The sequence below is a fragment of the Mus caroli genome, unplaced genomic scaffold (genome assembly GCF_978045245.1).
Source record: "Mus caroli unplaced genomic scaffold, Mus_caroli_1 scaffold_15, whole genome shotgun sequence".
NCBI lineage: Eukaryota > Metazoa > Chordata > Mammalia > Rodentia > Muridae > Mus > Mus caroli.
The window spans coordinates 101,693,490-101,719,551 of NW_028227270.1; the positions used below are offsets into that span (position 1 = coordinate 101,693,490).

The window sequence follows — 26,062 nt, forward strand, 5'->3', positions numbered from 1 at the left end:
TATTATTGCATCTCCATAGATTTTGGTCCTCATGTTCTACCACTTGTATGGTAGTTTCTGTTTACTGTTTGGGTGTTGTCACTTGTGTATGGAAGCAGATGGGATTGAAGCTCACCTTCACTTTGTCCCCAGCACGGGGACTGATGTAGTAAAATGATCTGGAAGATGCAAACAAGTCCCTGGAAGCACAAAGGGCTTTTTCATTCTCTCTCTCCTGACGATGCTGCACGATGGGTAGGATAACTGCAGGCTCTCCTGCTTCAGGAGCAGGACAACACATGAGCATGTGGGTTCCCCAGGTTACCCTGCTGAAACGTCTGTCAAGCACAGGTGTCCTGTCTGACGGAGGCCTACTCCAGCAGCCTTTGCAGATGCATGCACAGTGCCTGCTTTCCCTGCATGGCTGGACCTGCATTTTGTAGAACTTTTGTAGAAACTGATGTTTGTCATTTAGCCTATCCATGGTTTATAGACATTACACTGTCACTTCATGTCTCAGCCCAATCTCCCTTGAGAAGAAACCATTCAGCTTTGTAGACAATTTTCTTTCTTTCTTTCTTTCTTTCTTTCTTTCTTTCTTTCTTTCTTTCTTTCTTTCTTTCTTCTTCTTCTTCTTCTTCTTCCTCTTCTTCCTCCTCCTCCTCCTCATTATTGCTGATGTGAACTAAATAGTTACTATAGAGACTTTAAATGTTTATGTGGTCTCGCTTGTCTCTTGTGCTCTGGCCATCTCTCATGACAAGAACATGCTGACGGTTTGTTTCCCTGGTCTGAGGAGCATGGCAGGCAGCGCAGACCTAACCAACATGCATGAGGCAGAGTTGCTTACATGTGAATTAGAAGACCTGTGAGCTTCAGAGTAAATGAGACCTGTTTTAAGTTTTATGTGGTTTGTCTGCTCAGCCTAATTGTAGCAATAGCTAGAATGCTGTTGACCCAATTGAAAAAAAAAAATCACGTAACAATATTTTTAAATTTTAAAGCATTGGTTTTTGTGCACAGCACACTGAGGTTGATTCCTTCAGAGATTTTCAAAATGGTTTGCTGATTTGCTGATTCTAGGAGACAAGTAACGCAAACACTGTGCTAATGTTCCCCAGTTTGGAGGAAAAGAAAAGAGAGAGGCCAGGCGTGGTGGCGCACGCCTTTAATCCCAGCACTCGGGAGGCAGAGGCAGGCGGATTTCTGAGTTCGAGGCCAGCCTGGTCTACAAAGTGAGCTCCAGGACAGCCAGAGCTATAAAGAGAAACCCTGTCTCGAAAAAAACCAAAAAAAAAAAAAAAAAAAAGAGAGAGAAAAGAGAGCTGTATAGATTTTTGGCCAGTTCTGTAAAGAATCCTAACAGCAAGATGTGTGGACTTAGTTCCTCCTGTTTTAAAGGTACTGTGCACAAAGTACATTTAAGAACTGAAGAAAAAAGAAGACTCACCATCCATAGGTAATCCTGGCTAGTGTCTGATATGTTTCATGAATATGGTCCTTTAAGGAATTAATTGTATGGTTTTATACACACACACACACATGTGCTCCACTTAACATTAGAGTTAATATATTAACAATTAATATAACATAAGCATTATCCTAAATCATTATAAAGGCTTGAAAAGGATACATTTAAATCAGTCTTACATGGCTTCCCATGTAACGACTTGTCTGATTGTTCCTTTGGTTAAGTAGCACGTTTGCTTTCTAATTGAATTGAGTAATTTTATGATAAACTTTTAAATGAAAATGTTTTTGAAAGGCTACACGTATGTGTACACGTGTATGTACGTGTAAGCTATTTTAAACAGTCAGCACACTACTGAAACTACCAAGTGAATACAGTTTATCACCAAGTGAACACAAGGAGTCAAAAAATAGAACTTTACCAAGCTCCCTAAACACATTCCTGCTTTGAGCTTCTAGTCACTGTGCCCCTCTACCTCCAAGACACGTTAGCTAACACATTAAATGGCTACGGTTTGGTGAGTTTCCTCTAAATCTCTAAAAGTAGAGTTCCTGTAGCAAGATACCAACTCATGTCATTAAATTGCTTTAAAAATAATATATTTCCCCATCAGCAGATATAAATGCATGGAAAGGACTTGAGTTTCTGACTATGGTAAGGTAGCAAGCAGAGCCAAGTCTAAGGAGAGAAAATGTCCTGTGTGAGACCACACTGCCTGGGGGGATCTTAGCAAGCTGTTTTCATATTGTTTCATTCATCTGAGAGATGCGCCTGGTATGGACTCTACCAGTGACATGACAGTTTAGAAAGGTGAGCATACAAATTTGACCACAAGTACCACCCAACAATGTCCACATTAATGGCCAAAGAAAAACATGTATGTCAGTGGAGCCAGAAGCACAAAAAGTCCTCCCCAGAGAGAGGTGGCCCTGGATGGAAAGCTGTAATGCTCAGCACTGCAGCCACCATCATTCTGTTCAGTGGTCTTCCCCATCCGTGAGGAAGCTGCTCATTTGGATTACTGCTCCTCAGTGTTTGTTAATCAAGAGGAAGCATTCCAGGTCTTGGGGAACTCCTATATATGGCCATAACTTCTGGAATTATCAATCTGGTATTTGCATTGTGCTGGACTTTGGGGGTTTAAATACAACCTTCCTAAGAAGATGCCCAGAAAACATGTTTGTTCATGAAGAGGTGCTGTGGAGTGCTAAATACAGTGATGTCTCTCTTTAGAGCAAACAACTCCTCCCTAGGAGCAGCTTCGTAGCTAGTCCATGTGATCTGCTCCTTTCTTTGGGGAGATGTGTGGAATATGGCTTCCTAGCCCATGGAAATAACAAGACTATGGAGATTTACCTACTGGTGTAGCCCGGAAGCTGGCTCCTGGTTTCCAAGAATGCTTTGGTATTGTGCTTAATACCCTAGCTTCACCTTTTCCTACTGTAACTTTGTTTTCTTCATTGATATACTTTTCCAAGCAGCCACTTAGTAATATTGAGTGCAGTATTACTATTTTATATATTATATATTTTCATATTATAAAATATATTGTTATTTTATATAATATAGAGCAATATATATTTTATATATTATGTTATAAAATATATACTTATATAATACATATTTTAATGTATTATTTTACTTCCTGTTTGTTTCTGTCAAGCATGCATGTCTCTGTCACAGCACTGTGGCTCAGTGAGAGTGGTGAGGGCAGCATGGTCACAGGCCATCAGCATAGGTGTAACATGGATTTTCTGTTCTGTTCTCTCAGGTTGCTTCTCACTAGGGATGGTGGAGTTGGATGGAGACTCCTTCAGTCCTCCTCCAGGATGAACCATCTTCCAGAAGACATGGAGAACACTCTGACGGGGAGCCAGAGCTCACACGCTTCTCTGCGAGACATCCATTCCATCAACCCTGCGCAGCTCATGGCCAGGATTGAGTCCTATGAAGGAAGGGAAAAGAAAGGCATTTCTGATGTCAGGAGGACTTTTTGTCTCTTTGTCACCTTTGACCTCTTATTTGTAACGTTACTGTGGATAATAGAGTTAAATGTAAGTTGGTTTTGCTCATGACTTCTTGCTAAAACTGTTGAAATTTTTTTCTCATTATTTTTGTCTTATTTAGTGAATAGCATCTCTTCAAATGATAACAGTGTTACCTGTCTCCATCTGATTTAGTCTTTTCTTACTTTTAGTGTTAGTATGTGAAACACATTGTGTAAACTTAAAATTTACTTCTTCTGGGATTTTGAAATTTGAATTCCTGGTGCTCAGCTTAATAATACAGAGTTGAACATACACAGCTTGTTGAACAAATTCAGTTCTCTATATTTCATAAAACTTCCTAGGACATAATTCTGGTCATTGTGCACAGGCTTGGTTATGTCTGTCTCTCCTTTGGCTCAAATAAATTTAGGAAAACCTGTCTTAAAAATCACAAACAACTATTTTCTGTTTTTTTTTTTTTTTTTTATGTTTACCAGCTATTTTTGTTAAAAACAACAAAACTGTTGGTGCTGGAGAGGTTAGGAGTATTGGCTGCTCTTCCAGAGGACTCCGGTTCTAGTTTAAGCACCAAAATGATAGCTCACAACCATCTCTAACTCCAGTTCCAGGGGATCTGATGCCTTCTTCTGGCCTCTGAGAACACCAGGCACACACGGTGCATAGACGTACATGCAGGGAAAACACCCACTCATATAAGATAATTTTTAATATTAAAATATATGTGTAAAGTGCTTCTGAAACATGCTTGCGATATCTGCTTTTTAATTCCTTTGTGTAAGAGTTTGCAAAAGAGATTATTTCTTCATATTTTATTGAACAGATCCTAGAATAATTTGGGGAACTTTGCAGTTATGTTGCCCTATAATTATCTATAATAGTACTGTCAAATAGAAATATAATACAAAGTTTAACATATATTATTTTAAATTCTCTATATGTACACTAACAAAATTAAAATAACCTGATGGAGTTTTATTGTAATAATGTGTTCGGTTAACCCTGGTATGTGTTGTTTCTCAAAGCCTTGGGTCTGGTTGCTTGTGTTCCCCACCACCTAGCCTGAGCCCGTCTGGAAGGCTCCTCTATGCAAGCTCTTCACCCTTACTTGTCCATGAGTGCTTTCATTCCACAGTTGCTCTGGCCTCCGCTTTCAGACTGGAACAGGCTCCTGTCTGTATTAAGACGGTAGTGTTCTCTCTGCATAAAATTATTAATTTCCTGGATCCTCTTGGATTTGGGGACTTTATAATGCTGTTATCAGTTTAAATGGCACCATTATTCTGTCACCCTGTCTTGTTATCTGTGTGTTGTGATTCACTGTTGTTGGTGTTAGCTTTTTACACATTGACAAGCACCTGAAGATAGACATTGTTTTATTGAAGTAATTCCCGTATTTGGAACAATGCCCAGCCCTCAGTAGGTTCCCAGCACGTACTTGTGGGTGGATGAAGATCTTCGTGGCAATGGTGAACAACTTGATTAAGCTAGCGGCAGGTCGGTAGCAAGAATACAAAGTCAGAAGCTGGTGAAGAAGTGCCGCTCCAAGTGCCCGACTAGAAGAAAGAGCTCATCGGAGAGGCACATCCAGGAGACGGACAGGGCAGACTTGTGTCTATGTAGTATTTAAGACTTATCTGTTGATGGAACCTAGAAAAATATAGGCACACACTCCCCCTTACCTGAGGTGCTTGGGCTTTGAGGGTATTAGAATATTTTCATAGTAAGTTATCTTAGGAATGAAACCCAATTTAGTGACATATATTTATTCATATTTTATTCATAGTCTGATGGCCAGTTTACACTCCTTAGTGGACTTGAAGTTGAACTGAGTCCCTTCCTATGAGGCCAAGTGTGAAAGTTCCCATTTGTAGTGATGTGTGTACTTAGCCTCAGGCTTTGGAAGCAGTTCAGGTTTCATATGCGTGCATATGGGACGCTTTAGTCTGATCTAGAAAGATGATTGGGAAGAGATCTTGTTTGCACTGTAGTTAGTCTGAGAACCCCTGAACCACAGATGGTGAAACAAGGAGTTAAGGTACAAGTTTGGGTTGCAGACATAAACTATGAGGACTCTGCTTATAGGCAACAGAGTCAAGTTACAGTGCACACAGACAGCAAAGGAAGCATTTCCCCGTGCCAGTGAGCACCCATGAAACAGAAGCAGAGGGAGACGTCTGCTAGAGACCCTTGGCCGAGGCCACCAGTAGTAATCATTCTTTTACTGTTTGTGCAGCAGCTCTCTGTAGTTTGCAGAGACACAGCATGAGGGTAGGTGGCTACTTGCACATGACTTCTGCACTTCATTTGTCCAGATCAATAGCCAAGTGCGTCTATAGCTGATCCACACTCACCACTCAGTTGTGAGGCAGAGAGTAGTAGTCATGCTTTGCCCCCCTTTCTCTGGCACATGCACATCAGAGAAGTAGCTAAGACCTCCCTTTCTGTGTGACCGTTTCTATGCCAAGTTGAACAGCTGTGGAACAATTCTTCATTAGTTCCCCCTCTTACCCAGTTACCTGGTAAATTCTATCTGCCTGTCTGTTAGGACTGCGTTTGTAATGAGAAACTTGAATTGACCAGGCTGAGCCATAGCCTAGGGCTGTAAAGAGACTGCCTGGACTCCATGATTGGACTAATATATGAGCCCTACTTGATTTTCTTTTTTAATTTCTCTGCCTAGTTTAATCTGTAGAATCCTGAACTTGATCATTTAAGTTTAATTTTGGTAATATGAAAGGACAAGCAAAAAATTTATCCTGTTGAATTTTATTGCCCTCATTTACTGTACTTGTGTGATATACTATTGTAGGCCAATTTTATTCCTATTTCTTAAACCAAGTAATGCATATATATCTATTAGAGTATCAAAATTTTAAATGTCAAGAGCAAATTAAAACAAAACTAGCCACAGAAAATGTTGGCACACATGTCTTTTGTCATAATGGGCCTTGGGGATGAGTGCGTGAGGTCAGGGTTCCCTGGTCCTTCCAAGAACTATGGAGACAGACTCAACTGGGAAGAGATGGGTTATTCCATATTTGAGCATTTGTGAGTTCCAAGGAGGTATGCAGGGAAGCATATAGTGTCTCTCCTCTCTCTCTCTCTCTCTCTCTCTCTCTCTCTCTCTCTCTCTCTCAGTCTCTCTCGTGTGTGTGTGTGTGTGTGTGTGTGTGTGTGTATGTGTGTATGTGTAAAAGTATGTATATAGTATATATTAGTGTTTCATTCTCACGTCTCATTCTGCTGTTTGTTCTGCAGGTGAACGGAGGCATCGAGAACACCCTGAAGAAGGAAGTGATTCACTATGACTACTACTCCTCTTACTTTGATATATTTGTAAGTATTTTTATATCCTGATTCAGATATAGTGAGATGGAAGCCAAGAGGCAAGGTCCCTTGAAATAGGCCGTAGATGCAGTGCCAGTTTTCCTTCCTTTGAGCAGTGAGCATGTTTGTTTTCCCTGAATTTCCTGCCCACTCAGTGTTCTCTGGCTCACGGAGAAACTGATGGGCAAGAAAGGGAAGGAAAGGTGAATGAGACCAGGAGCCCTCCCCAGGAGCGCTCAGCGTCTCCAGAGCTGGAGGCGAACTCACTCACGGACAGGTCCTGGTTCCTGGAGGGGGTGCTGGTCTGTCTTTGGGTTTTTGTTTGTTTGTTTGTTTTGTTTCCCCCCTGTTTATCAATTGTAGGGACTTGATTTGAAACCTAGGGCTGCACTTCTGCACGTTCCACATATGACATCTGGGATCTGATGACAGAGTGAAGCTGCTTTACTTTTTACATATTGTACATAACTTTTCTTACTGTTTTTCCCCCTCAGCTTTTGGCAGTTTTTCGATTCAAAGTGCTGATACTTGGGTATGCTGTATGCAGACTGCGCCATTGGTGGGCAATAGCGGTGAGTGCACATCACAGTGGGTCATCTCCCAGCAGGCTGGTGGCCAGGGAACTCACAGCAGGCTCTGCTGGGAGGAGACAGGATTTGGAGGATCTGGTTTCACCAGCTTTTCCTAAGGTCTTTCCTCCCTTTAGTAATTTACCTGTGATCTTTCTGCAGTGAAAACACTTAACTCCGTAACTGGCTGGCGTGGTCTGTGGGGGAGGGGGATGTCTAGGGAGCCAGGAGTAAGCCCTGGTCTCTCCTCCATCTGGTCTTTTAGGTGAGAGTGGAGGGCAGTGCCTCTGACTGAGATTTGTGGGAAATGCCTTGCTTTGTGAGTTTGTAGTCACATGATGTTCTGGTCTCTGTTTTGGTGATAGCCCCTCCCCCTGCCCCCAGTCCTCTCCCGATAGTCTCTGTTGGCTGCTTTTCTATTGAAGTGATTTTAGCATCTTGAGAGTGGAAGAGTTTATTTGCTCACAGTTTGAGATATAGTCTACTACAGTGGGGAAGGGAACTGTGGAGAATGAGGCAGCTGGTCACATGGTGTCCACAGTCAGGAAGCAGAGATGAACTCTGGCGCCCAGTGTACCTCATTTGTGCCCAGTTCTAGACCCCAGCCCATGGGATGCTGTTGCCAGCATCCGGGGTGGGCCTTCTGACCTCCATTGAGGTTTTCTCTGGAAACCTCCTCACACACATGCTCAGGCTTATCAGCTAAGCGATTGTAAGCCCCCATGTCCACAGCCCTGCTAACCAACTCTCAAAGACGGAAGAGCCATTGCCACGCTCCTCCTTTTGTTCCTCTGCTTTCTCCAGATGAGCGGACACCTCCCCACCCCTGCCTAAGCTTTTTCCTTGTGTCTAGCAGAGACTGCACAGAGTCTGTTCATTTTCAGTAAATATTAAGAAAGTGAATGTTGGAGACAGTTGGCTGCCTGCATCACTTTTGCCATGTCTGTGAATGTCCTGGATGTTATTCATCCCTTCCTACAAACCTACTGATTGAGATGGAGGACAGGTGCAGAGCCCTGGTGCTCCTTATACCAGACGGAGCTCAGGCCTAAGTTGAAATCCAGCAGGAGCATTCTCTGGTTGGGCTGGTGCAAATGTGAGCAGTGCTGCCCGAGCCAGTCATTAAGGCTGACCGCGTGTGTCAGACCTCCTGTCATTGCGAGTCTTGGTTCAAGGATGTAGCTGGCCACCGCAGCAGGCCGTATCCCCGTCTCTTGTTGACCTCCTCACCCCTCTCTGCTTTTCCACCACATGCTGCATTTGGGGCATTCTATTCCAGAGTCTCCACGCAGACTCATGTTTGTCCGACTCTCCATCTTGGTATCTGTTATGGAAGAGATTCACACAGATGTGTGCGCTGAGTCACAGTAAAGCACCTTCTTTCATTTTCAAATAGAATTCACTTTACTTACATCAGTACTGTGTCACATCTCAGGTAGTCTGCAGAAGGAAAGTCCTGATGTAGCAGGTCCAGGCTTTTGTTTCAAATTATTTACGTTATTTGCAGGAAGGGAAATCAGCTAAGTCACCTAGGAGCAACTGATGTGAGTCTCTAAAGTGAATTATTGTCTGGTAGTAAAATGTTTTCTCTTAGCATGAGTGTGTATATCTGATTACTCCTGCTAAGCATGTGTTCGGTGTGTTCCTGGCCTCTGTGCTGCGGGTCACTTTAGTCATTCCTGCCATTCATTCTTAGGCTTTCCCATGCTCAAGCGCCAGTTGGAGAAGTGCTCAGCGTGCTGTGAGTGCTGTGGCTTTCACAGCCCTGGGAGACAGAGCCCCGTCTGCATGTCACTTGTCCTTTCTTACATGTATTAGAGTTGTACCTTGGGCTAGAGAGAAGTTTCCCAACACATTAGCCTTCTACAGCATAGGGGGAGGAGTGTTGTATATAGCCACTTAGGTCATATGCCTCAGAAACCCCATTTTGCCTGGAATGGTATGCGGGAAAGCACAAATACTATGGGAAGTAGAAGGCTGGGCACAGTCTGCTCGGGCACTGTCTGCTCTTGGCCCAGCTTTCTTGATGCGGGGGTCACTCACAGTGCTGAGTGCCCTGTTTGAGGAGTGTTATATTATGTGTCTTGCAGTTGACAACAGCAGTGACCAGTGCCTTTCTATTAGCAAAAGTGATCCTCTCAAAGGTATGTGTGACTCTCCTCCCTGTGCTGTTGCTCTGTGCCCCGAGGAAGCCCTCCTTCCCTCCCGTGTGAGCTGAGTACTGGCTGCTTTTCCTCAACACCTCCTGTTCTCTAGCTTTTCTCTCAAGGGGCATTTGGCTATGTGTTGCCCATCATTTCATTCATCCTTGCCTGGATTGAGACGTGGTTCCTGGATTTCAAAGTGTTACCTCAAGAGGCAGAAGAAGAAAACAGTAAGTTGTCTTTTGGCACATTCAGCCTGCCAGGTTTGCACATATCACACTGTTGGGAACTGATGTGGCTTTTTGCTATGAGAGAAGTTTCAGGGACCATACTGAGTCAGGTAGGCACATGTTCTTCAGTGGCTGTGTCAGAGTTGAGGGTGAAGTGGGTGGACATGTGAGTGCATAGGGACTCGAGTGGCTCCTCGCTCTGGCTGGGCCATGTGTCCCTTAGAAGGTGTGGCCATTGGTTAGACATTCGTAACGTAACGTAAAGTAGTCTCTGCTTCCGTCTCCCTGGGCCCGGGCGGTTTGACCGTTTCGCATTATAATCCCAGGTCTGTAAGCATTCGTCTAGACCAGAACTGGGTATTTTCAGGGCAGAGAATATGGAACCAGCTCTAAGTGAATGGAAGAAGCAGTCAGTAGCTCTGCAGAGGGCCACATCACTGTACAGATAGCAGGCTTAAGATGGGTCACAAATAGAGCATTTAAGTGCCTGACACTGGGACTCTGATGGTTCAGAGGAGAACTCAGTGGCCGGCTCAGCAGTCAGTTGTCCTCCCTTGAATGACTGAGTGACATCTGGCACCATTTTCTTCTAAGATCTGACAGAGCTATTACATAACCTAGTGTGCTCCGACGTTAGGGAGAAGGGTCAAATGGTCCATCGGGAGCCATGAAGTTGGTTACTGGCCTGGGGTTCTTCTCTGGAGGAGACCTTTAGTGGAGATACAATGCCACCCTCCTTGTAGGAGGGAAAGGCATCATAACTCGGTTTAGAAGGGCATGCTGCTTTAGACATGCCCCTGCTGGATTCTTCCCCAGCATCTGGCTCAATTTGCCCCAACAAGAAGAAAAAAAATCTTGTGTTTTATAGAAAATTAAGCATAATTATAGCTCTAAAAGCAGCAGGACCAAGGATCACTCTACCTGAAGTTTGATTTGAAGAAGTTTCTTAACAGAGAAGGCAAACCAAACAGAAGAACTGTAATTCAAGAGTGAATTTACAGAGCACACTAAACGGTGATCCTAGATGCTTCTGCCCTTCTGTGTCCTTCCTTCAAGCAGTTACTGTAGGGAGGCCACTTTTTATTATAATCAACTCCACACTCTACTTGTTGAGAGCATCAAGTGTTCACTTGACTGAGGTTTGAATAGTTATGTGATTAAACCAGTTTCACAATATCTAATAAAGGTGAGCAGAAAGGCTGGAGACGTGGCTCAGTGAGTAAGAGGACCTGCTGCCAAGGCTGACAGCCTAAATGCTGTTCCCAGAACCCTCACTATTGTCTTCTGCTTATACACCAGATACGCATGTATACACAAATACATAAACATTAATTTTTTTAAAAGAAGGCAAAGCCAAAGCCACCTAGAATCAGAAAAAAACCAAAACATATTTTCCTCCCAATATTCTACCATATGTAGATCCTAACCTATAATATATACATTACATATAATGTGTGTGTGTGTGTGTGAGCACTCGCGCATGCTTGTGCATGTGTGTAGGAACACGTACCTGTGGGTACAGTATCACGTGTAGAAAAGAGAACAGGAAAGGTAGTATTAGGTGCTAAGAAAAGACAAAGGCACAGGACACATGACTCATGAAACGATATGGGGCTAATTGGTTTTCTAGTTTAAACTGTTTTTTTTTTTTTTCCTTTTTTTGTGGTAGATGAGCATATACGATTATAATTGGTAATGACAGTATAAAACTCTAAGTGGACCCCATGGCTTCAGAATGGTTATGCTAACTGTATAGATGTTTATGGAGAGGTACAGCGTTCAGGGCTGGGCGGGTGCTTGCTCTATGGCTATGCTCATTTAGTTGTGTGGTAGTTTTATTTGTGAAGGTTTGGTTTGTTTGTTTGTTTGTTTTTTAACAGTAAACTAATTTTTATGTCAAAAAATGAGTCCATATTTTATGAAATGTAAAGCATCATTTGCCTGCATTGTCGTGGCACGAAGGAAACTTACCTGTTTTCTGCTGTGTGGCTAGGGACCTGCTACCACAGTTCCTCACACTGACATGGGTTTTAGCAAAGAAGCCTTAAGGACAGATGGTGTTCGTCCTTGTATGAGTTTCTGTCATTTGTCTTGTTTGGTTTTGAAGTTGGTGTTGATGTTTGTAGAGAAGTGAGACTGAGGAGTGTGATCGGAACACTGAGCCCAGGCGTAACTGGAAAGGATTATTTAAACTATTTGTTTTCTGTCTTTCTTTAATCTTCACAAGGTTGGTCTGTCGTTTAATTAATGAAATCTTTATTTGATGGTTGAAAGATTCTCAAAGTACCTTGTTTTTCTGACAGTTTATTTGCTGTATTGAAATGTCATTTTTATGACAGTTAATCTTGCTGGGCAGCTGCCAGGACAGTGATGTGGTTCTTAACATCTGGTTCTTCTCTCCAGGACTCCTGCTAGTTCAGGATGCGTCTGAGAGGGCAGCTCTCATCCCTGCAGGGCTCTCTGATGGTCAGTTTTACTCCCCTCCTGAGTCTGAAGCAGGTAAGCCATCGCTGACTGTTCGTGTCTTGGTCCATTTTGAAATCCCCTCCATTTTTCTGTCTCATGCTCTGTCTATTTCCCAGTCTGTTTAGCAGGCCCTGAGCATGCCATGATGTAAAACTAAGTAAGGGAGTCTCCCAGGAGACCAGTGGTGACAGATGGCAGGAGCAATGGGCCTCACCAAAACATACAAGGGCAGGACTATGCATTCCCAAAGAAGGTGTGCAGAGAGCCAGTTCTGTGGGAAAGCGTGGCAACACCGGTAACCTTTGGGAAAAATACAAACAGAACCATACTGAGGAACCACTGTACCATGTTAACATACGAATTACTTGTTAAAATCCCTTATACATGGAAGAGGTCAAACCCACATGCACAACAGTTGAGAGGGCAACATGGTGCAGCTCCTGTAGAAAACAGCTTGGTATTCCCAACAAAATTCAGTGTAGAATTATGATATCACTCAAGCCTTGGCTGTCTGGCTGTCTATCCAAGAGAAAGGAAAATGAACTTGAGACACAGTGAGCCCCTGAAATCCTAGCAGCATTGTGTACGGTAGCTATCAACAGGTGACGACAGAGTGTGGCGCACCCAGGGGAACATATTAGAGCCTTAAAAAGGAACTAGATCTTGACCCATGGCCATCTGTGAACCTTGAACAGAATGCAGGAGATAAAATAAGCACCATGTGAGAGTAACAGTTGCAGGACTTGGTTTATCACGGTACCAGTGAGGTCAGATCCCAAGCGTCAGCAGAAAAGCGGGGGTGTGTAGATGTTAATGGTTTCACAGTAATGTGGACCTTAGAGCCTCTGCATGGACCACCTCAAAGTGGTTAAATGTTATAGTGGGTGAGGAAGAAAAAGATGTCTAAAGTACTTGATTTTATTTGCGTTTATTTTCATACAGTATATCAAGTATTTTAAGTTGTTTGGACTTTACAGGTACCAGGCAAGTAAGGGGGCACTGGGGCTCATTCACATCTTAAAACCACTCTGAGCTTTTTGTACCAAGAGAGAAACAAAGTCAGGCACAGAGCAGAAGTACACCAGCATCACACAGTAAGTGCTGGTTCTTGGGCACACTGCTGGCTCCAGTGTGAGAGTCTGTGCTCACAGCTACTGCTTACAGCGTCCTATGTCTGTGGAAGTACCAGAATGGCCGGGTCAGCTCTCTGCCCAGCACCTTCAGTGACATGGCCCAGGTCACCTCTGTTGGCCTTCCTCCCTTGCTGTCCCACCTCTTACCCTGCCTTCTTTTCCCTTCTTAGTCTACAGAAAACCTGGGCTCCAAGGCCCTCAAGCCATTGTGCATTTTATAGCTTCTGTTCTGAACATTGTAGCTCTAGCTAAAGCTCCAGGAACCTCCATCCAGTCTTCTCCACAGCCACCCCCCTGCTGTCTTGGTTAGGGTACTCCTAGACTTCTAGGTCCTGTTCTGCAGCCCTGTCATCCTGCCCCATATGTAGCAGTTATTTGGTCTGTTTCGTCCTCTGGGATGTAACTTGAATTACAGGCTACATTGTATTCCCAACATTAGATAGAAGAAAGGCTATGAAGGTGCAGCCCTGTGCAGTGAGTGGTCTTGCACTGGAGGAACTTAAGGCTGCTTACATTGTGGATTGTTGATGTGGGGTCCAGACCAGCACGATATGGACAAATCCCATGTGCATGTTAGTGTCAGTCTGAAGCCTGTAAAAAGTAGAATCTGGAGTGAAGCGTTTTACTGCTTTGCATCATAGGACTATTTGATTCAGATATTTTATGTCATAGGGCTTGTCTCAAAAAATGGAACTTATAGTCTAATTCAAAATGTAACTGTTAGCTTAGTTTCCCCATGCTAATGCAATTTCTCATTATCAATTTGTCTTCTTAACAAGGAGCTCAGCTCAGGAGGCTAATAACTGGTTCTTCCCAGTCAAGCTTCCCAGGACCCACAAGGGCCTTGAGTCTGTGATGTCTGCCACCACCTAGTGGTCCTCTGGAGAACTACCACTGGGTTATGAAGCCAGAGAGAACAGAGACAGTTCTGTAGGTAGCGTTCCTGTAGGCACTGCTTTATTTACACAAGATACACATCAGTATTGGTTGGTAAACACAGGTGCATTCTCAAAGAGCTTGCTTTCCTGTGTTACATTTGTGTTATCTGAATGTTCAATTGGGAAAAAAATGAAACTATTACAGAAGGAAACGTGCTTAAAACTGGCAAGCCATTTTCTCACACAGACTCTCATAATGCTGAGAGGGAGGGAGCAGTGCTGCCTGCCTGCAGAGACTGGTGCTGTCAGAAGACTGGGGGCTGCTTTGCTTGCCCTGTGACCCGGCACCCAAACTAATACCTGACACATGGTAGAGTTCTGTCTGCAGGAGCGGTGGGTTAAAGTAGAGAAGGAGATTCTAGGAAGTGAACCTAGAAATGTTATCTTCTTCTCATAGGAAGGAACATCTCGGCATTTAGAATGGGAATACAGAAATCATCACAGCTCAGTGGATATGCGGCTGGAACTAGACCCTGCTTTGTTCACAAAGCTTACTGTTGAGGCTATCAGTAGCCTGCTTGCTTGTTCTGATCAGTTGCAGAGGAGGAAGGCCTAAGCTACCCATGTGACTGCAGTGAGGGTGCTGACTGAGCAGAAATGCACTAAGTGGCATGCTTAGGTGGACACAGTTCTTCACCCCCACTGGAAGTCTGGTTTGAAAGACAGGCTAGTTTGGGACTGAAGATGTGTAGTATTGAGTGCAGCACTTGTCTGGCCTGGGTTTGATCCCGGTGCAGCCGACAGGTGGATGAGTAGATGAATACCACACACTGTAGAATATTAACTTTTTGTGGGCAAGTCAAAATAAAGGTGCTAAGATTCCAAGAGCTATCATGCCCCTGCTTTGTCTCATTCCTTCATCCCTCAGAAGGGCTCTCAATTAGATGGTCGCCCTTTGTGTAAGGAATATTTAAAGCATTAAAAACCCATTCCCGGGGTTATTAATTAATGTATGTTTTAAGCGCTATGAAAGTATATAACTTTACATACTACAAATAAATAACATCTTTTGTGAATGATAGTTAAATGAAGTAGTTTTACCCCATCAAGCTTTCCAGGGTGACAATTCATCTGTGATGTCTACCACCTAGTGGTCATTTGGGGAATTGCCACTGGGTTTTGGCTAGTGGTAGTTTTTTAGGTTGTCTTATTATATCAGTGAACTGTTTGTGCATGGTTGCACTTAGCCCCTGTGCCTGTACAGTCATGCCATGTGCGTTCTGCATTCAGCTGCTCTTTCTGCGGGCATCAGTGCCTGTTTTTGTACAGTGTGACACTGTACCACTTGTCAGTCGCTGGCACTTCAGATTGCAATCTGAGCTGTAAATAAGTAATTGAGCCAGGAACAGTCACTTACGTGTTTGCACATTTATTACCTTTCATGGGTGGAAGCTGCTCATTGAAGCCCTCTCTTCTGCACGTACTTCAGGCCGTGAATGTTGGCTTTATCCTTATAACTCCTTGCTGTTGCACACGTCTGCTTTTGGTAGGCTAACAGAACTACAGAGGTGCTCGCTGTCTTTAACTTACGTGTCCCTACATGCGGACATCTCCTCCACATCCCTTCTCCACATCCCTTAGGTCTTTTCACTTTATAGTTACTTCACATTCAATTACGTTCTGTAATAATTCCACACATTTATATAACACAGTCTGATCACACTCCACCCCACCCCTCCCACTCTAGTGAACCCCTTCTCCTCTCTGCAGAGCCCCCGCTCATTCTCATGCCTTCTCATTTGGTTTGTTATCTACTGGATTTAGCCAGAGTCCTGTGAGCATAGGTGACACTGTCGACTGGAGCCTAGGGAACCCAAAATGACCGCACTACTGAAGACAGTAACTGCCCCTCCCCCAAGGCCCACCAGTATTCAGTAATCCCCACAGGGAGAAGCAGGGCCCCCATGACCACCCAAACCTCATTCATGATTAGTTATTGATCTTCCCAGTCTTGTGTAGGCAGCTACGTTGCAAGTTTATTATTGACTATCCAGATCATGCCCATCAGATAGCGAGTGGTTCGCACCGTCTTCCCTGTCGTGGTCCTGTGTGGTCTCTGAGCCTTGGAGGAGATGCAGATATCCTCGTTAGGACTGAGCACACAGCACTCATACTCTCAGCACTCCAGCAGCTACGAGATTCTGCACTTACCTCAGTCAGTGGCAAAAAGAAGCCTCTCTGACCAAGGCTGACGCCTCGGCCAACCGTCTTCGAGCCCACTTCAGGTGGTGCCTGCCTGTGGGCTTCTCGGGTGTTGTGTCTTAATGTCAATTAAGCCTAGCTTATGAGTCTAGTCTGATGATGCTAGTGTATTAGCAGTCATAGCTAAGATCTCGTAACCTTCATTCTGGGTCATAAAGGAATTTGCCTGTGGATTTTATCTAGAAGTTTCAATCAAGATTAGGGTATTTTTGGTTGGATGGTTTTGCATTTTTTTTAGGATTATAGTATATTTTAATTACTTTTCATATATAAAAGAAACACAAGACTACATGCACATTCTTTTGATGTCAGCTATCTCTGTCCATTTGTCTATGAAACAGTTATCAAAACAGTGACTCCCCACTGACCCACTTGACATATTTGCTGAGAGTCATTTGCTGAGAGTGTGCCAAGCCAGTGGTTTCTCTGACTCCCTTTGGATTGCAGTTAGCATAATCTTTTCCTACTTTGTAAAAACGTCACTTATTTTACTTGCTTTGCTGCAGTCCTTTCTTATGGTCTGATACAGGCCTTTAAAGCTCTAGATTCTTCTAGACCCTGCTTTACTGGTACGCATGTATTCTGACCTGCTGTAGTGTTTCCTGATTATCCGCAGGTTGGTGATGTGGCCCTCTGCGGAGATCTGTATTCACATTTCTTCAGCTGTTAGGTATATGGGTTAATGGCTCTCAACAACCCCAGGAACATTTGGCTAGTATCCTTCAAATGTCTTCCGGATCCCCAACCTCCCCATGCACAGTTCCGGTTCCTTGGCATGAGGTGGCCAGCATCTGTCTCTGCACAGTGCCCTCTGCTGTGCAGTCTGCATGCTATCAGTCACTCCCTAGTGAGCGAGATCTTCCTGCTGCCTGACTTGCCTTCCAGATCCCCTCACAGCCGCTCCTGACCGCTCTCCCACTCCAGGACTTGTGTTTCAGTCTCTGCTCATTAATGTTACCCCATCTTGACAATCTCTGTCTATCTTTTTCCTCTTGCCTGTCTTTACTTTCTTAAATTGATTGTATCCTTTGTGTATTTATTATTACTGCTTTAGTGATTTCCTGGGTAAATATAGAACTTGCAGGCACACAGAGGTTTTGACTCTCCTTTTATCTCTCTCAGGATGATCATTAGCACATTGTGTTATATTCCTTTAAATAATGCTTCCTATAATTTCTGCTACATTTTGTTGAATGTTTAGTGAAGCAGTTCTGAATTTTTTTTCCTCTCAAAAAGGCACTGTTGTTAATTTAGTAAATTAACCACAAAGTACACTGCATATAGAACAAAGCTACTTCTCTTTTCTGTTGTTGTTGTTGCTCTTCCTCCTCCTCCTCCTCCTCCTCTTCTTCTTCTTCTTCTTCTTCTTCTTCTTCTTCTTCTTCTTCTTCTTCTTCTTCTTCTTCTCCTTCTCCTTCTCCTCCTCCTCCTCCTCCTTTTCCTCTTCTTCCTCCTCCTCCTCCTTCTTTTTCTTCTCCTCCTTCTTCTCCTTCTCAAAAAACTTGATTTTTCAACTTAGTACTAAGTTTTAAGAACATTTGTATTCCCAGAAGACTTGCTGCATGTATGGAAATCCTCCCCCGACCCCAGGTCCCTGTGCACATTCCCAGCACATCTACCTGCAGCGTCCTGTCCTCTTTTAACTTAGCTAATCCACTAAGTGCAATCAGTGCTGCATGGATGTTGCAGGGTGGGGTAATCCATCAGGGCTTGGACAGCCCACCAGAGGCCACCCCTAAAAGAAAAGCTGCCAAAGCTCCTTAACCAGGATGGGCCCTTAGGTGCCCTCCACCTTCCACACTGGGATGTTAACCTCCTTGATCTTGGGCAGCTATGTAACCACAGCTGCTCTGTGTTCATGTGTTTGAAACGTCATGCCCAGTGGACAGAATTTTGTAGCATTCCTCCACGTCCTCTGACTCTTTCATTCTTATTTTTTTCTTTATTTTTTCCTGTTTCAATAAAACTTTATTTATAAACAAAAGTGATAGGTCAGATTTGGCCTGGAGGCCACAGTTATAAGCAATTATTATGTTAGAGGGAACCCTGGATAATAATAATCACATCTGCAACATGAAACAGAAGCTGCTGGCCAGACACACAGCATAAAGAAGTAGACAGGAGCCGGGCGTGGTGGCGCACGCCTTTAATCCCAGCACTCGGGAGGCAGAGGCAGAGGCAGGCGGATTTCTGAGTTCGAGGCCAGCCTGGTCTACAGAGTGAGTTCCAGGACAGCCAAGGCTACACAGAGAAACCCTGCCTCGAAAAACCAAAAAAAAAAAAAAAAAGAAGTAGACAGAACAAAAAGTTAATGCAGGTGACTGAAGAGAAACTTGATTTGTCCATTCCGGCCACCTCTGCTTCTTCCCACTTATAATTTCCTTAGAAAGGGGAAACAGACGGAAACCCTCTCCATGAACAGTGAGATTAACTAAAGGATCCTGTGAAGCGGTGTTGGCTACCGTGACATTTCTGGAACAACTTCGGCTCTTTCATTCTTGCTTTGCCTTTTAAGCCTCACTTCCCAGAAGTCTCTGAACTCTGCCATGCTTAGCGGTATCCAGTGACTAGACAGAAGTCATGTTCAAGCTCCAGACTAAGGCCTCTCTCCTCTGCCACATGGCAAATGGAACTTTGTGTAAAGACCCAAGACAGAAACAGCCATTCATGCCAGTCGGCATGCCAGCCGGTACACACTGAACCTCAGAGGAGCGGGAATGCTCAGCCTAGACAGTCTTCTGAGACACTCTTCTTGAAAGGAGGTAGTTAGCCCACCAGAGTCTCCATCCAGTTCAGCAGCAGTGTGGTGGGATGGAAGAGAACCTAGCGACCCCACATTCCCTTGGCATGGTTAAAGTTTGTGCAGTTAACACACGGGGCACAACCTGAAGACTCCGCCATTCCTTCCCTGTGCTTGTTCTCTGCTTTATAAGACAAATGTGCACTGGAGAGCACATTATCTCCCAGTCTCTGCAGCCCATGAGGGTGGCCACCTCCTTATCTGTGCCTTGTCTTCTCACTCTCCTAAAATCCTTCCCTGATCGTGAGAATGCTCTATACTTACATAAAAATATGCAAAGATGACCTGCCTATCAAACTGAGGGGCAATATCAGCTCATGGTGTTTTCTTCTCGTGTGTGTGTATAATTTCACAACATGGTGCCTGTACTTGCCATAGTAAAAGCTGTATATGAAGTTAAGAGTTAAAAATTAGTTTCCTTCATTTTTTTGTGGACATTTTGAAATTTTCAAAGATATGTAAAGGTTATGTTATATGATTATTTTCTATTATTTCTCTATATACATACACACACACATTCACACACATATGTGCATATATATATTTGGGTTTTTAATTTTGTCATATGTAAGCTTAGACTGTGTAAACTTTTTATTTAACTATTTGTTTTGAATTTGCTTTTGCAATAATTTCTATGTTATTATAAATTATATATAAATTAATTTTAAGTGAGTGCAAGTTATTTCACAGAAATTTAACTCAAAGAATATAACTCAGACTGGTAGCTTAGCTCTGATTTCTGATCTTTAGGAGGAAAAGTCCTGATAATAATTAATATTTTTTTGTTTAGTAAGGCTACAAAGGAAGGAATTTCAGAACTAGACAGCTTGCTCAATTGTAGAAAAACCTAAAGCTGGAAATCTTCTCTCCAGAGAGCTGGCCAGTGATCCCCGGGGCACCCGACCACCTGGCAGCCCCTTCCTTTAGCATTAGGAATCATTACTGTGGGGCTAGAGAGGTGGCTCAGTGGTTAAGCGCACTGACGGCTCTTCCAGAGGTCCTGAGTTCAATTCTCCGCAACCGTATGGTGGCTCACAACCATCTGTAGTGAGATCTGATGCCCTCTTCTGGTGTGTCTGAAGAGAGCAATGGTGTACTCATATACATAAAATAAATAAATCTTGAAAAAAAAAAAGGAATCATTACTGTGCCTAGTTCAACCTGTGCCATGGTTTCTAAAACATCTAGATTAAATGTAGTGTATACTTAAGAATATATACACAGTGGGGCTGGAGAGATGCTTCAGTGGCTAAGAACACTGACTGGCATTCCAGATTATTGGATTCAATTCCCAGCACCCATATAAGAGCTCACTATAGTCTGGAGACCTATGTTCAAGAATGTATGTATTTCACAGTCGTATGCAGACAGAACACCTATACATATATTTAAAAAGTTTAAAACACACCAACAAGTCTTAACAAGGAGGGAGCTGAAGCCTAGGAAGTGATAATTGTTGTTATGTGAATTCCTTTGACTAGTAAGTGAGTGAATCCGTTCACCAGCCTAGTCCAAGGTAGATGCTTGAATTCTCTCCTACAGAACCCAAGGTCACTTTTAATGACAGTCTATTCATCTGTTTCTTTTTAATATCTACATTATATTTTACATCTGCATTTCAGTGAAGAAGTTTGTAGCATTAACTCAGTAAGACCCTGACTTTTCTTTTCCGCCTCATAGGATCTGAAGAAGAAGCTGAGGAAAAACAGGAGAGTGAGAAACCACTTTTGGAACTATGAGTTCTGCTCTGTGAAGTGAGTGTTCATAAATGAAATTGTATCAACAAAGTGTTGAAGTGTGTCATGTAGTGTGCAGCCACCCAGAGCCAGATTTATCCTGCTTGTAACAACAATTAAGATTAAGGCCTTCATATTGTATATGGGCTATAAATATGTGGCTTAAAAGATTCCTCAGAAACCCACATTTCTAAGAAAATAAGAATTAACTTAGCCAGACTATCAGTGCCAGCTGTTGGCTTAATTTCAAACACCCTCCAACATGCCTTAAGGTCCGGTCCTGTGAGGTATGGGATTGATGGTACCTCCCTGTTACACTTGTGGTGGCACAGCATAAAGTGCGGAACTGAGCTCAGACCCACTCAGGTGTACCCCAGGGACTTGTGCAGCTCCCCACAGGAGCTCATAGGAAAGCTGAGCTCTAGCATGGAGGACACTGCTGAGTGTCTTCATATGACAGGTAAGTCATTTGAACATCCTCATCCAGAGACAGTAGCAAGCAGAGGGGCAGCAGTGCTTCTGGCCATAACCACTGGGGAAGAGGCTATCAGACTGGCTCACCAAGCAAGGCAAGGCTGATAGGCCGCTGACCCAGCCACTGCCACAGCAAATGAGCCCTATATCTGTGACACTGTCAGCACACAGCCCAGCACAGCACAGCAGCTGGACACACAAGAGACAAAACTGTCAGCATGAAATTACCAGTGTTTATGTTAAAGCCTTTGAAGTAAAGCCATATGTTGTTGTGCCAGTGTCCTTTATTTGTCTCTGTCTCAGCCTGCCTGCAGTACAGTGAGGAAACTGACAGGCAGCACAGAACTTGGCTCTGGCCACTGCTCACTGTTTCTTCACTCTTTCTCTAAGTGTGAAGAACCTCACTGCGAGTCATCCAAGGAAGACAGCTGAAGTGGTGGATCTGCTTGCTGCTGGATGCTGAGGAGCTAGTGAGTTTATTATGGTGATACCTCATGGACATCGCTCCACCTCCACTCACACCATCCCTGCCTGCGGCCACTGGGTCATGCTGTGCTCCTTCCTCTAGTCTGTGAGTTTCGGTCTGACCTGATAATGAATAACTCGGTCTTGTGCTGCATTTGAATCAAAAGACTGCTTAATATATTGAAATAACAATTTTGTAGTAAGTGAGATACCTTTTTGTTTCAATTTCCAGAATGTATTTTTTTTTGTTTCATGTCTCAGATTTCTTTTGTATTTCTTTTTTAACTCCTTACATTTCACTTGTGTTTTTAAACTCATGCACATGTGCTCTTTATACAGTTTTAAAATAATAAATCCAACGTATCAAAACGATGATTGTGTTTTGTCTGTATTATATGTCTGTCCAGGAGTGGTGGGTTACAAAAGGAAGAGGGTGTGGCCTGAGTGCATAGAAACTATTGGCCTGTGTTTTGTATGACTCTCTTGGGACTTCTTGTTCTGAGCTAGGGTCTGATGTGCTGCACACAAACAACCTGCAAAGGCTGTGGATGCTTTTGCTATGCCTTTCCCTGCACGTTTACTTCCTTAGGATTAATATGAACTAATTTACGTCATCGGCTGTTTTTCCAGACATTTTTCCAAATTCACTTTCGGCTTCCCAGAAGGGCAGACTGTGAGGCTGCATCATTGGCTGGGGCATGCTAGGAAGGTTAACTGCATGCAGGAGCAATGCTTCAGGCTTGGGTGGAAGCGGGCCCTGTGCGGATCCAGTCCTGCATAGGCACTGTTTCAAGAGTATGCCCACTTGAGCAGTGCCACAAGGAGTCTGAAGGGAGACTGGGTGCAGCAAAGAAGGGCTACTTATAGTAAGGGAGGCTAGAGGGAACTCTCTAGGTCTGTTCATGGGGCAGGACCTCAGGAACTTGATGGAACCGTTTCAGTAATAATTTCCTGTGTCAAGAGTGGAGCAGTATGTACTTGAAGCCTAGTCGAATGTCAGTGCTGAGAAAAAGTGCCAGCCTGAGCCAGCAGATGCAGCCAGACCTCTCAGGAAGAGTTGACCGATCACAAACACAGGTGGACATCATATGTGTGCAATTGTGAAATCAGATACTGCATCCTAGGGAGATTATCTCAGAGGCAGTCATGCTTCCTCTGGGTCAGGACGAATGAGCCCTGAGGTGTGGGTGTCGACTCTGCACCCAGCCTGTCCTCTGACCTCTCATTACTGACTGCATGATGGCATCCTAGAGTTAGTGTTCCTGTGGTGCCTCCGGTATCAGCCCAGATGAGTGTTTCAGTGCATTGGATTGGCTTCCATTCCTTTGCTCATAAAGCACATTACTGTGGCCCGCATCGCCATCAGCTGGAGTCAGAATGCACATGTAGCACCCTTTTTGTACTCTGAGAAAAAAAGTTAAAAGTGTCAGCATCTGATGCCAGCTGAAGCAGCTGAGCACCGAGTGTCCACCCCAGGAGGCCTGCTGTCCGCAGTGTGACTCTGCAGTTTGACAGCCACCACACAGCATGAAGCTAATTTTTTTTTTTCCTACTAGCCGTGGCCTTTTGAAGCAGAGCAGAGCTGGCTGCGGTTTAACTGCTCTTATTTTCTCTTCTAACACCCTAGCTACCCTTTGTGTCGCCCCAGTCAGTAGTGGTGGGTTTGACTTTGAGCATTTTCCAGGAAGCAACCACATTGACCAAACAGATAAACGAAAGATGCCTGAGAAAATAAAGCCACCAACCATAGCAACGCCATCCTGCACACCTCCAGTGTCCCCTCCTCCCCTGCAACTGACACTCTACTGCTGAGACTTGGGAGCCCAGGTGGGCTCTGGAAGGAGGCTGCTGAGATGTCTGACCACAGGAGATGCTGCCTGTGTCCTGGCTGGTCATGGCCTGACAAAGCTCCTGCTGCTGCTTGTCCGTTCGCTGTCTGTACTTGGCACTGCAGAAAGAGTTCCATGTCTGGAAAGCTGGGCCTGGAACTTGGACTGAAAACATCGCATCAACTCAGGACCATCAAGGAGTTATCTCCGAGTCTTGTTCATGAGTTGTTCCAAAGGAACAACAGTTGTTCTGCTTCCTTTCCAGAGAACCTGCTATTTAGACGGAGACTGATTATAAACAACCTTTCCAGTGTTAAAGTTAGATATAATTGACTCAAATGTAGTTCTGACTTGGTAAGTGTCCATTAGAAAAGGTGTGTCACAAACACTGGCCTCTCATCCAGCTACTGCATGTAGAACACTTGGCTTATTATCTCTGCTTACAGAAATGCACTAAGAGTGCCATGTTTGCTGGTATTACTGCACAGTAGAAAATGGGGAAAGAACATGAATAGACACATGTAAAGAGACAGGTAAACAGGTGTCAAACTGATGAGATGTTTATTTTCCAAAAAAAAAATAAATTGATGCCACCCTGAGATCCTGTTTTATACTTGGAAGGTTAGCATAGCACTGAAGTTTGTCATGCCTCTCCCAGGTGTTCACATACACGTGGGCTGCAGAGCTAAGTCAGGCTCTCTGCAGGGGACTTGGCATATCAGTATCACTAGAGACCATGAATAAGGTATTAGTCAGTGACTGTACATATGAGCATGCATATGTAGATATGCATATAGAGGCAAGCCCAAGTGTTGGCTTTCAGGCACTGTCCACTCTCAGTGACCTTAACTCACCAAATAAGCTAGGCTCACTGGCCAGTGATCACCGAGTATATGCATATTAGCCTCATCCGGGGTGAGATTAAAAATGTTTATCACCATTCCTGAATTATGAAGGCTTTAGGGATTGATTTGAGTGTTCATCATTATAAGACGTATTTTTGTTTTGCAAAATTTATTTAATTGCAAAATAAAAAAAGAAAAGTGCTTGTACCTAAGTACTGGAGAAAACTCCGAGGTGTGTTGTCTAGAAGTTTTTTCTTTGCTTTATAATTGAGTCATGGAGTTTCTTTTTTTTTGTGGTTTTTCGAGGAGTCATGGAGTTTCTAAACTAGTTGTATTTATTTATAGTTGAGAAGTATTTGAAGGACTCTCTGCTTGCCTGTGCACCGTGGATGTATAAGAATACCTGAGGAAATGTAAATGAGCTAAATATCTAATAAAAAAAATGGAAAAAAAAAAAAAAAGAATACCTGAAAAGCTTGCCAGCCAAATTCTCCCAGCTATTGAGGTGGTTGGGGCACATTCAGTTTTTTCTCAAAGGCCTGCCTTGGGGGTAAGACTCTGGATAATTGTAGTTGGGACCTTTTGAAGTTTTGGAAAAAAGGCTACTGTTCAGACAGGACTTTCTGCATGTGAGATTGTGCAAATCTTTGTTTTCTATGAGTGCCTTTGAGTACAGACTTCTGATCCCAAATTTATTTTATCCCAACCTGTGGTATGTAGCACAACCGCCTTGCTGGGCAGGAAGTCTGGGTGGAAGTCGGCCTGGCATAAACAATCTATAACAGGTTGGTGTTTAGCTCTGTAATTTTAACAACATCATAAAGCCAGGAGATGGAAGGAAGATGGATCACTCTCTGAATCATTTTTAGCCTGGTGAGGAAGACTTTCCTGAGGAATACCTTTTTCTGCTCCATGGTCAAATGATTAACACAAGAGCTGGCCTGGTGAGCCCAGGCAGCCTGGGTTCAAATTCTTGCTCTAGTTCTTAGTTGCATAGTTCTAGGAAGGTTTCTTCCTCATCTAGGCCTCGGTTTCCCAACCTATAGAAAGTCAATTAGCCTTGTCTCATTGTGAATGAATGAGATATAAATTAAGGCTCCACATACCATGATCAGTGTTCTTCATTAGGCTTTCTGCAATTGAATTTGCAGGTGCATAGAAACTGGAATATGTTCTCTACAACATAGTTAAATTTCATCACGAGACTAAATCATACACATAACGTAATATCTATCTCACATAGCTGGGAGAAAAAATGCTCTCAAAGATTGAAAAATACTTAAGGAAAAGTTGTTTACAATGATTTGAAGTTTTTATAGGTTAGATATTCATCAAGCGTGGGATTCTGTAATTACATACATGCTATGGATCACTGTGGGAGGGAAAAGAGTAGGAGGCCAACTCTCTCCAACTCTTAAAATGGCTTTGGAGTGTGATTTCTGGTC

The 26,062-nt window shown here is 43.5% G+C and overlaps 1 protein-coding gene across 1 annotated transcript in view; it reads left to right on the forward strand.

Annotated features, from left to right (window-relative positions):
* The window catches only part of Stard3nl (STARD3 N-terminal like), a 38,460-nt gene extending 16,145 nt beyond the window's left edge, over positions 1-22,315 (forward strand). Inside the window, exons 2-9 of the mRNA XM_021180425.2 lie at positions 3,222-3,504; positions 6,718-6,795; positions 7,281-7,358; positions 9,446-9,499; positions 9,612-9,729; positions 12,133-12,228; positions 20,949-21,022; positions 21,869-22,315. Coding sequence (XP_021036084.1) covers positions 3,280-3,504; positions 6,718-6,795; positions 7,281-7,358; positions 9,446-9,499; positions 9,612-9,729; positions 12,133-12,228; positions 20,949-21,007 — 708 coding nt within the window. The 5' untranslated portion in view covers positions 3,222-3,279 and the 3' untranslated portion in view covers positions 21,008-21,022; positions 21,869-22,315. The remainder of the gene's footprint in view (positions 1-3,221; positions 3,505-6,717; positions 6,796-7,280; positions 7,359-9,445; positions 9,500-9,611; positions 9,730-12,132; positions 12,229-20,948; positions 21,023-21,868) is intronic.
* The last annotated feature ends 3,747 nt before the right edge of the window (positions 22,316-26,062 follow it).